Source organism: Salmo salar, chromosome 22, assembly GCF_965601325.2.
Source record: "Salmo salar chromosome 22, fSalSal1, whole genome shotgun sequence".
Lineage (NCBI taxonomy): Eukaryota > Metazoa > Chordata > Actinopteri > Salmoniformes > Salmonidae > Salmo > Salmo salar.
Window position 1 is genome coordinate 56862501 of NC_138312.1, and position 12500 is coordinate 56875000.

General features: G+C 45.4%; 1 protein-coding gene across 3 annotated transcripts in view; it reads right to left on the reverse strand.

Annotated features, from left to right (window-relative positions):
- The window catches only part of pcbp4 (poly(rC) binding protein 4), a 152082-nt gene that overhangs the window by 15711 nt on the left and 123871 nt on the right, over positions 1 to 12500 (reverse strand). For all 3 annotated transcript variants that reach the window (XM_014168308.3, XM_082967705.1, XM_014168310.3), the window contains 3 exons: positions 12200 to 12241; positions 11789 to 11873; positions 7574 to 7626 (listed from right to left, as the gene is read on the reverse strand). In XM_014168308.3, coding sequence (XP_014023783.3) covers positions 7574 to 7626; positions 11789 to 11873; positions 12200 to 12241 — 180 coding nt within the window. The remainder of the gene's footprint in view (positions 1 to 7573; positions 7627 to 11788; positions 11874 to 12199; positions 12242 to 12500) is intronic.

Genomic DNA, 12500 nt, shown 5'->3' on the forward strand with positions numbered 1-12500 from the left:
CCACTGACCCACCTTTACCCACAATCCCCCCCATACCGACAACACTTTACCCACACCCCCAGTCAACAAGGAGGCTCACATGGAGACACCTACTACAGAGAGAAGCTCTCTGCCCCCCCTGACACACCCCCACACACCCCTCCATGTACACAGGCCCTGTGTACTCCAGCCCCAGACCGTAAACACACTAATCTGGTAAAACCCACTGAGGTGGCCATCCTCATTGACTCAAATGGGAAATTCATCCAAGAAGATAAACTCTTCCCCCAACACAAGGTGTGCAAAATATGGTGCCCAAAAACACAGGATGCACCACATCCTGTCCCAGCCTGACTTTGGCACACCAGGCCACATCATTATTCACACCGGCACCAACAACCTGCGAGAGGAGCAGGAGAGAGTAGGCAGCCTGGTCAACAGAGTAGCAGAGAGGGCCTCTGAGTGGTTCCCCAACTCCCGCATCACCATCTCCACTCTGCTGCCCCGCAAAGACTTTCATCCCCGTACCATTCAGAAAGTCAACGCTGACATCACCAGAGGGTGTGGTCTACTCCAGAACGTACACATGCTCACCACCCAACAATCACTCCAGAGCATCTGCACGACCACTCCCACCTGAGGAAGCAGACTGTAGGGATGTTTGCCGAGTCTCTAAAGGACGTGGCACTTGGTAGACAAACACCCCATGCCGCACTGGACAGAGGACCACCCAGAGACCCCTACCAGACCACTGCAGCACCAAGGAGCCCCAGGCCCCTTCAACGCCACACCAGACCCAGCGCACCCCACAGGCCCCACCCACCACCAGAGCATCACCACTTCCATCGGCTTAGCCAGACCGGACCGGGCCCAGCCTACTACCCCACACCAGACCTCCACCTCTACCAGACCAGCGAGGAAGCCCCCCGGCAAAGACCTGGACCCCCTCCACTCCACAGGGCCCAGCCTACTACCCCACACCAGACCTCCACCTCTACCAGACCAGAGAGGAAGCCCCACGGCCCAGACCTGGCCCTCCTCCACTCCACAGTGCCCAGCCTACTACCAGACCACCACCTCTACCAGACCAGAGAGGAAGCCCCACGGCCCAGACCTGGCCCTCCTCCACTCCACAGTGCCCAGCCTACTACCAGACCACCACCTCTACCAGACCAGAGAGGAAGCCCCACGGCCCAGACCTGGCCCTCCTCCACTCCACAGGGCCCAACAGCAGGACCAGCGCAGCTACGCAGAGGTCGTCAGAGGACAGGAGAACCCTGTAGGATTAATTGAGATTAAACAGCTCCTCCAATACATCTGCACTAAACACACATGGATGCATGCACACACACACACACACACACACACACACACACACACACACACACACACACACACACACACACACACACACACACACACACACACACACACACACCTATTGTACTAGAATGTACTTGTTCAATGAATAGGAATAGTTATATATATATAACAGAAAGAATGTTAGCTGTTATCCTGTTTATCTCTTAACAACTTATTAGTTAGTAGTTACTGTATTTCTGACTGCTATTCTTTCTTTTTGCAACATGAAACCACTATCAGTTAGCATGTAGAACATTCAGGGCCTAAACTCATCAACCTATCAGTTAGCATGTGGAACATTCAGGGTCTAAACTCATCAACCTATCAGTTAGCATGTGGAACATTCAGGGCCTAAACTCATCAACCTATCAGTTAGCATGTGGAACATTCAGGGTCTAAACTCATCAACCTATCAGTTAGCATGTGGAACATTCAGGGCCTAAACTCATCAACCTATCAGTTAGCATGTGGAACATTCAGGGTCTAAACTCATCAACCTATCAGTTATCATGTGGAACATTCAGGGTCTAAACTCATCAACCTATCAGTTAGCATGTGGAACATTCAGGGCCTAAACTCATCAACCTATCAGTAGCATGTGGAACATTCAGGGCATAAACTCATCAACCTATCAGTTAGCATGTGGAACATTCAGGGTCTAAACTCATAAACCTATCAGTTAGCATGTGGAACATTCAGGGCCTAAACTCATCAACCTATCAGTTAGCATGTGGAACATTCAGGGCCTAAACTCATCAACCTATCAGTTAGCATGTGGAACATTCAGGGTCTAAACTCATCAACCTATCAGTTAGCATGTGGAACATTCAGGGCCTAAACTCATCAACCTATCAGAAAGCATGTGGAACATTCAGGGCCTAAACTCATCAACCTATCAGAAAGCATGTGGAACATTCAGGGTCTAAACTCATCAACCTATCAGGTAGCATGTGGAACATTCAGGGTCTAAACTCATCAACCTATCAGTTAGCATGTGGAACATTCAGGGTCTAAACTCATCAACCTATCAGTTAGCATGTGGAACATTCAGGGTCTAAACTCATCAACCTATCAGTTAGCATGTGGAACATTCAGGGTCTAAACTCATCAACCTATCAGGTAGCATGTGGAACATTCAGGGTCTAAACTCATCAACCTATCAGTTAGCATGTGGAACATTCAGGGTCTAAACTCATCAACCTATCAGTTAGCATGTGGAACATTCAGGGTCTAAACTCATCAACCTATCAGTTAGCATGTGGAACATTCAGGGTCTAAACTCATCAACCTATCAGTTACCATGTGGAACATTCAGGGTCTAAACTCATCAACCTATCAGTTAGCATGTGGAACATTCAGGGTCTAAACTCATCAACCTATCAGTTAGCATGTGGAACATTCAGGGCCTAAACTCATCAACCTATCAGTTAGAATGTGGAACATTCAGGGTCTAAACTCATCAACCTATCAGTTAGCATGTGGAACATTCAGGGCATAAACTCATCAACCTATCAGTTAGCATGTGGAACATTCAGGGTCTAAACTCATCAACCTATCAGTTAGCATGTGGAACATTCAGGGCCTAAACTCATCAACCTATCAGTTAGCATGTGGAACATTCAGGGTCTAAACTCATCAACCTATCAGTTAGCATGTGGAACATTCAGGGTCTAAACTCATCAACCTATCAGTTAGCATGTGGAACATTCAGGGCCTAAACTCATCAACCTATCAGAAAGCATGTGGAACATTCAGGGCCTAAACTCATCAACCTATCAGTTAGCATGTGGAACATTCAGGGCCTAAACTCATCAACCTATCAGTTAGTATGTGGAACATTCAGGGTCTAAACCCGTCAACCTATCAGTTAGCATGTGGAACATTCAGGGTCTAAACTCATCAACCTATCAGTTAGCATGTGGAACATTCAGGGTCTAAACTCATCAACCTATCAGTTAGCATGTGGAACATTCAGGGTCTAAACTCATCAACCTATCAGTTAGCATGTGGAACATTCAGGGTCTAAACTCATCAACCTATCAGTTAGCATGTGGAACATTCAGGGTCTAAACTCATCAACCTATCAGTTAGCATGTGGAACATTCAGGGTCTAAACTCATCAACCTATCAGTTATCATGTGGAACCTTTGGACTGAAGAGTTTAGCACTGGAGTTCAACAAGAATCTGAAAGATGTTGACGTCATCATTCTGCAGGAGACATGGTGTAAGGCTGACATTGTCACTCACTGTCCCACAGGCTACAGAGAGGTCATTGTGCCATCACAAAAACACAGCTCTGTCAATAGAGGCAGAGACTCTGGAGGATTGATCATTTGGTACAAATCTGAACTACAAAATCTAATTGATCCCCTCAAAATTGGTAAATATCACATTTGGTTAAAACTGAAAAAAGAACTTGTACTGACAGAAAAAGATGTGTTCCTTTGTGCAATATATATATCCCCCCCTCAGAATCCCCATATTACTCAGAGGAGATCTTCCCCAGTCTTGAGGAAGAGACGTGCCATTTCCAGGCCCAGGGAAATGTGCTCATCTGTGGGGACACAAATGCGCGCACAGGAACACTACCTGATCTAACGACCACATGAGGGGACAGCTTTGTTATAGGCCATACTGTTTCTAACTGTCTTCATCTTCCCCATAGAAACAACAGTGACAGCACCGTCAACAAAATGGAAGGGATCTGTTGCAGCTCTGTAGAAGCCTGGGTCTGTACTTTGTCAATGGTAGGTTAGGGGGGACTCTTTGGGGAGATTTACCTACTGCTCACCTCTTGGCCACAGTACATATGATTACAGACATTGACCCCTTCTCTCTCAGATCATTCACTGTCAAGCCACTAACACCTCTGTCTGATCACAGCCAAATTATGTTGTTCCTCAAAAGAACAGACATGGAAACAAACACACATTCACAGCCCAGTAAGCTGTACAACATCAGAAAGTCATGCAGATGGGCCCAAAACAGCACAGAAGAATACCAGAAAGCAACCAGTAACCAAACTATCCAAACACTCTTAGATAACTTTCTGGATAGCACATTCATTCACAGTAAAGAAGGCATCAATCTAGCAGTAAAAACATCAACTATATATTCAGGCAAACGGCAAAAGAAGCACAATTGAAATTGACAAAAAACGAAACAAAAAAGATCACAGATGACAACTGGTTTGATGCAGATTGTAAAATTATAAGGAAGAAACTTAGAACACTATCCAACCAAAAGCATAGAGACCCAAACAATGGTGAATTATGCCTTCATTACTGTGAGACTTTAAAATTCTATAAAACGTACACTCAGAACCAAAAAAGCACAGTACAACAGCAAGCAGCTGACACTAATTGAGGAGTCCATAACCACAAACAACTTCTGGCAAAATTGAAAAAAAAAAAAAAAAAATCGAAACAAGAGGAATTAGCAATACAAAATGGTGACATATGGACAACCCATTTTAAAACACTCTACAACACCGTTCAAATTGACACAAACGCAGAACAATGCCAAATTCATTAGAAGTTGAATGGATTAGAAACAGCTATAAAGGACAATCAAAATCCATTGGACTCCCCAATTACTGACCAGGAGCTCTATAAGAAACTTCAGGCTCTCAAATGTAAAAAAGCATGCGGACCTGATGCCATCCTAACTGAGATGCTCAAACTTACTAGTCCAAAATTTCAATTGGCTATATTAAAACTGTTTAATTTGATCCTGAGTGTTGGTTATTTCCCTGACATCTGGAATCAAGGAATCATAACCCCAATCTTTAAGAACGGAGACAAATTTGACCCTAACAATTACAGAGGCATTTGTGTGAACAGTAACCTGGGGAAGGTTTTCTGTAGTATTATAAATGTAAGCGTTCTAAACTTCCTTAATAAGCACAATGTCTTGAGTAAAAGCCAAATTGGATTTATACCAAAACATCGCACAACTGATCATATTTTCACCCTACACACCCTGATAGATAAACATGTCCACCAAAATAATACCAAAATATATGCTTGCTTTATCGACTTCCAAAAAGCATTTGATTCTATTTGGCATACAGGACTGTTCTACAAAGTTATTGAAAGTGGTGTAGGGGGTAAAACATATGACATAATTAAATCAATGCATACTGGCTATACGTGCAGCATTAAAATTGCCAAGAAAAGAACTGAATTCTTTAACCAGGGGCAGGGCCGTCGTCAGGGTTGCAATCTGAGCCCTGCACTCTTCAAAATTTACATCAACGAATTGGCCACTATTCTAGAAAAATCATCAGCCCCTGGTGTTAGTCTCCACAATTCAGAAGTTAAATGCCTACTCTTCGCAGATGACCTATGCCTGCTGTCACCCACAGCACATGGCCTACAACAGAGTCTGGACCTGCTAGAGCAGTACTGCCAGACCTGGGCCCTGGCAGTAAACCCCAAAAAGACTCAAATAATGATTTTCCAGAGAAGATCCAGATCTCAGGGAATTAGACCAAAGTTCTCAACTGGTACAAAATATATAGAGTACTGTACACACTACAATTACTGAGGTTTAAAAATAAGCTCAAATGGACACCATAATGAGGCAGTGAATGAAATGAGAGAGAAAGCACGCAGGGCATTCTACGCCATTAAAAAGCAAATTCAAATTCAAATACCTATTAAAATTAGGCTAAAACTAATTGAATATGTCATTGAACCAATTGCACTTTATGGCAGCGAGGTGTGGGGTCCACTTGCAAAACAAGATTTCATCAAATGGGACAAACACCCCATTGAAATCCTGCATGCAGAGTTCTGTAAGATTTTCCTACATGTCCAGAGGAAAACTACAAACAATGCATGCAGGGCAGAATTAGGCCAATATCCACTAATAATAAAAACTCAAAAAAGAGCAATTAAGTTTTGGAAACATCTAAAATACAGTGACCCCTCTCATATCATTACCAAGCCCTGCAATGCCAAGAGCTGAGCAAAGAAAATAGTTCCCTCATCCAGCTGGTCCTGGGGCTGAGTTCACAAACCTGTTCTACTAACACACTGAAGCTTCAGGACCAGAACATCCAATCAATCAGAAAAAAACAAAATGACATCAGAGTCAAAACAAAACTGCATTGCTTATTGGGAAACACAAGCACAAACACAAAGCAAAACGCTGTGCTATCTGGCCCTAAATCGACAGTACACCATGGCAAACTATTTTACCATGGTTACTGATCAAAACCTTAGAAAAACCTTGACAAAGTACAGGCTCAGTGAGCACAGCCTTGCCATTGAGAAGGGTAGACACAGGAACACCTGGCTTCCTGTAGAGGAAAGACTGTGCAACCACTGCACAACAGCAGAACCTGAGACGGAGCTGCATTTCCTGATAAAATGTCAAAAATATAAAACAATTAGAGTGTCATTTTCTCAAATTTGAAACCCTTATTCAAGGTTTAAAGACCTCTCTGATGAGGATAGGCTCCCCGTCCTGTTGGGGGAGGACACAGAGAGCTGTGGGTTGGCAGTGCACTACATTGCTGCCTGCCATAAGATGAGGGACAGTGTCTGACAGACCAATCAACCTGCACATGTCCTCTACTGTATGCTTATTGTTATTGTTCAATGTATGGTTATTTTGACCCTTGGTTATTGTTGTTACTGTTGTCCCGTTGACAATTTTGATTCTCATTTTTATTTATTTTTATATTGTAAATATCCAAAATAAGCTTTGGCAATATGTACATTGTTACGTCATGCCAATAAAGCGAATTGAATTGAATTGAGAGAGAGAGAGAGAAAGAGAGAGAGAGAGAGAGAGAAGAGAGAGAGAGAGAGAGAGAGAGAGAGAGAGAAAGAGAGAGAGAGAGAGAGAGAGAGAGAGAGAGAGATGACATCATTATGATATCACCGTAACCAGTTTTGCCCATTGGGTTAGAGTCAACATTGAAACAGAGAACAGTGGTGGAATGAGGTGTCTGTCTGACTGACTGAATAATAACATGTTTATGTCTGTTATGTGGCAGTGTTTCTTGCATAGCAGACAAAGTATTGCTAGCTAAACTTACATAATTTGGAATGTGCAGCACCTGTGATGTGGTCTGTCTGTGTGTGTGTGTGTGTGTGTGTGTGTGTGTGTGTGTGTGTGTGTGTGTGTGTGTGTGTGTGTGTGTGTGTGTGTGTGTGTGTGTGTGTGTGTGTGTGTGTGTGTGTGTGTGTGTGTGTGTGTGTGTGTGGCAGTGTTTCTTACGTCATTTGGAATGAGTAGCTCCTGTGATGTGGTCTGTGAATTGGAGTCCATTCCTGATGGGAGATAAGAGAGGTAACTAAACCCTAGGGAAATCACACAGTCAATTAAAACATGGCAAAATCACACAATAAAAAGAATGCATTTTCCAGTTAAAAGCCCAGTTATATAATGGGGAATAAAACATTACAACATGTCACACATTTCTGTATGCTTTATGTGCTGGTGATCAATCTGCTGTTGGATACCTTCACCTCTCTGAAACATATTCAGTGTGGAAGTGTGAAGAACTGCTTTTCAACCCATATCATCTGCGTGCCTCAAGACCGCCTTGGCATTGCTTGGGGAGTTAACGCAAGTCTTTACAGATGCTGTATCTTAATCTGACCCAGTTTTTCACAGCAGGAAAATTATCCTCCAGCAACAGGAAATTTGAATCTTTATGTGGATTATAATTAATGAACAATTTTTATAGGGGTAGATTCGTTAAACCATGAAAACAATACAAGTTTTCATTTCCTGCTGTACAGGAAAATTCCTGCAACAACAGGATGATCAAATTAAGATATGTCATCTCTAAGGAAGTCTTTATGCTTCTATTTCTGCTCTGTTTCTACTCCACTGTTTCTCATCCTCCTCTCCTGTTCACAGCAGGGATGGGATATGTAGCTTGGCTTTCTAAACAGACCGTGTTTTTTAATAGACTGTAACACTGCCTTGACTGATGAGCTTTTACCTGTAACATAATACGACCTCCCATTCATCCTTTCCTCTCCTCTCCTCTCCTCTCCTCTCCTCTCCTCTCCTCTCCTCTCCTCTCCTCTCCTCTCCTCTCCTCTCCTCTCCTCTCCTCACCGCTCCTTTCTCTCTCTCTCTTCGCCTCTCGTCTCCTTGCCTCTCGTCTCCTCGCCTCTCTCTCTCTCCCCTCATCTCGTCTCCTCTCTCTCCTCTCCTCTCGTCTCCTCTCGTCTCCACTCGTCTCGTTTCCTCTAGTCTCCACTCGTCTCATTTCTTCTACTCTCCTCTCTCTCTCATCTCCTCGCCTCCTCTCCTCTCCTTTCGTCTCCTCTCCTGTCTCTCTCCACTCCTCTCGTCTCCTCTCTCTCCTCTCCTTTTGTCTCCTCTCCTCTCTCTCTCCTTTCCTCTCGTCTCCTCTCTCTCTCCTCTCTTCTCATCTCGTCTCCTCTCTCTCCCCTCTCTTCTCTCTCTCTCTCCTCTCATCTCCTCGCCTCTCGTCTCCTCTCTCTCCTCTAATCTCCTCGCTCTCTCTCATTCTCTCTAAATCACTGCTTTAGCTACAGACAGTGGAAGCTATTATTGTGTTGCTGTTATGCATTTTGAAGCTTATAAAGAAATGCTTTTATTCATTTTGAAGCTTGTAAAGAAACACCATTATGCATTTCAAGCGTGTAAATAAACAACAAAAACATAATTTATGCACTCTCTCTACATTGAAGTACATGTTTAGCCTTCTATTGATGCTCTACACGACACAGCAAGCTTCTCATTTATATCAATATATCTCTCTACAGTGCTGACTGACTGATTCCGTCATGAATCATCAATACATATTTATTATGATGAGGCATGTCTGCCTGGAGAGGATCTGAAGAAGAGCAGAGAAGGAGGAAATACTACTTCCTCATCTATTGACAAAAGAAAGCTCCTCGTTGGTTCCCTTTGAAATCTGTAATGGACTGTTAAAGCCTCCTGCTGCTGTGTAGGTGTCTCAAATGGCACCCTATTCCATATGTATGGCACCCTCTTCCATGTGTACGGCACCCTATTCCCTGTGTACGGCACCCTATTCCCTGTGTATGGCACCTTATTCCCTATGTATGGCACCCTCTTCCCTATGTATGGCACCCTATTCCCTGTGTATGGCACCCTATTCCCTATGTATGACACCCTATTCCCTGTGTATGGCACCCTATTACCTGTGTATGTCAGCCTATTCTCTGTGTATGGCACCCTATTCCTTATGTATGACACCCTATTCCCTGTGTATGACACCCTATTCCCTACGTACAGTATGGTACCCTATTCCCTATGTATGGCACCCTATTCCCTACATACAATATGGTACCCTATTCCCTATGTATGGCACCCTATTCCTTACGTACAGTATGGTACCCTATTCCATATGTATGGCATCCTATTCCCTATGTATGGCACCCTAATCCCTATGTATGGCACCCTATTCCCTACATATGGCATCCTATACCCTATGTATGACACCATATTCCCTATTCACTACTTTTGACCAGAGCCCTAGCACTATGAAGGGAATACGATGCTATTTGGGACGCAGGCGCTGAAAACCTTGGGAGAAGAGAGGAGAGCTATCTTGGCCCTGTTCCCCATCTGTGTCTATCCCTGCCTGGATCAGGTATAATCTACACATACCATATGGACCATGGATGGACAGGTCTGGAGCTAACATAGAGGCAGAATGGGAGCCGCATAGACCTATCTTTCCTCTGATTCAGAGGGGCTTTCTGGACTCTGAGGGTTCTTTAAAGGGACAGGATTCAGAGGGGCTTTCTGGACTCTGAGGGTTCTTTAAAGGGACAGGATTCAGAGGGGCTTTCTGGACTCTGAGGGTTCTTTAAAGGGACAGGATTCAGAGGGGCTTTCTGGACTCTGAGGGTTCTTTAAAGGGACTGGATTCATTCGTTGTAGGAAGGTCGTTGTAGGAAGGTCGTTGTAGGAAGGTCGTTGTAGGAAGGTCGTTGTAGGAAGGACATTGTAGGAAGGACGTTGTAGGAAGGTCGTTGTAGGAAGGACATTGTAGGAAGGTCGTTGTAGGAAGGTCGTTGTAGGAAGGACGTTGTGGGAAGGACGTTGTGGGAAGGTCGTTGTAGGAAGGACATTGTAGGAAGGTCGTTGTAGGAAGGTCGTTGTAGGAAGGTCGTTGTAGGAAGGTCGTTGTAGGAAGGACGTTGTAGGAAGGTCGTTGTAGGAAGGACGTTGTAAGAACTCAAACAAAGTAACTTCAAAGTCAGTCAGAGCTGTCAGACTGATTACGGTCTGTTCTCCCTCTGTGTGTCACCTTTCACTGTCTCACCCTCTACCTCTCTCCCCCTCTACCTCTCCTCCTCTTCCTCTCTCCCTGTCTCCCCCTCTACCTCTCCTCCTCTTCCTCTCTCCCTGTCTCCCCCTCTACCTCTCTCCCCCTCTACCTCTCCTCCTCTTCCTCTCTCCCTGTCTCCCCCTCTACCTTTCCTCCTCTTTCTCTCTCCCTGTCTCCCCCTCTACCTCTCTCCCCTCTACCTCTCCTCCTCTTCCTCTCTCCCTGTCTCCCCCTCTACCTCTCCTCCTCTTCCTCTCTCCCCCTCTACCTCTCTCCCCCTCTACCTCTCCTCTTCTTCCTCTCTCCCTGTCTCCCCCTCTACCTCTCCTCCTCTTCCTCTCTCCCTGTCTCCCCCTCTACCTCTCTCCCCCTCTACCTTTCCTCCTCTTCCTCTCTCCCTGTCTCCCCCTCTCCTCCTCTTCCTCTCCCCCTGTCTCCCCCTCTACCTCTCTCCCCCTCTACCTCTCCTCCTCTTCCTCTCTCCCTGTCTCCCCCTCTACCTCTCCTCCTCTTCCTCTCTCCCTGTCTCCCCCTCTACCTCTCTCCCCCACTACCTTTCCTCCTCCTCCTCTTCCTCTCTCCCTGTCTCACCCTCTACCTCTCTTCCCCTCTACCTCTCCTCCTCTTCCTCTCTCTCCGTCTCCCTCTCTACCTCGCTCCTCCTCTACCTCGCCCCTCTTCCTCTCTCCCTGTCTCCCCCTTTACCTCTCCCTCTCCCCATCTACTCTCCCCCTCTACCTCTCTCCCCCTCTACCTCTCCTCCTCTTCCTCTCTCCCTGTCTCCCCCTCTACCTCTCTCCCCCTCTACCTCTCCTCCTCTTCCTCTAACCCTGTCTCCCCCTCTACCTCTCCTCCTCTTCCTCTCTCCCTGTCTCCACCTCTACCTCTCTCCCCCTCTACCTCTCCTCCTCCTCCTCTTCCTCTCTCCCTGTCTCCCCCTCTACCTCTCCCCCTTTCCCCCTCTACATCTCTCCCCCTCTACCTCTCCTCCACTTCCTCTCTCCATGTCTCCTCCTCTACCTACCTTCCTGGCTCGCCCTCTCCCTATCAGCACCTCTACCCACTCAGGTCCCAGCAGCTCTCCTTCAGGAAGTAGTCCCCTGAATAGCCACCATCCCCAGGGGTGTACCGGGTACAGTACGTACCAGGTATGACAGAGTTGGTCTGCTGTTGGGTCATCTGGGCGGCCAGGCCTTGTTGCTGCATAGACAACTGGTGAAGCTTGGCCAACTGAAACACAGGGGGTAGACAGACAGACAGGCGGTGAAGGGAGAGAGGCAGACAGATGAGAGGATAAGCAGAGAGAGAGTCAGATAGATAGATAGATAGATAGATAGATAGATAGATAGATAGATAGATAGATAGATAGATAGATAGATAGATAGATAGATAGATAGATAGATAGATAGATAGATAGATAGATAGATAGATAGATAGATAGATAGATAGATAGATAGATAGATAGGTAGGTAGGTAGGTAGGTAGGTAGGTAGGTAGGTAGGTAGGTAGGTAGGAGATAGATAGATCATAGGTCACAGCATGATCAGCATACATACCTCTGAATGTGGAATGCCATATTGGTTCTGTACAGCGTACGTCTGTAAGTAAGAAGAAAAACCAAAAAACAATTAAGTGAAACGTTGAATGACTAACAATCTCTCTATCAAGGCTGTTGAAGTTGTTATTTTACCAGGTAAATGTCATTGAGTTTAAACAAACTGTTCTTCTGGGGGAGACATGCTGTCGCTCATCTGAGAGAAGTTTAGGAATAACTGCGATTTTACTCTCAGCATCAAAGGCAATGAGTGGTTGGTTCAGTCGGTAGTGAGACATGCTGCTGAGGGAGAGAAAGACTGT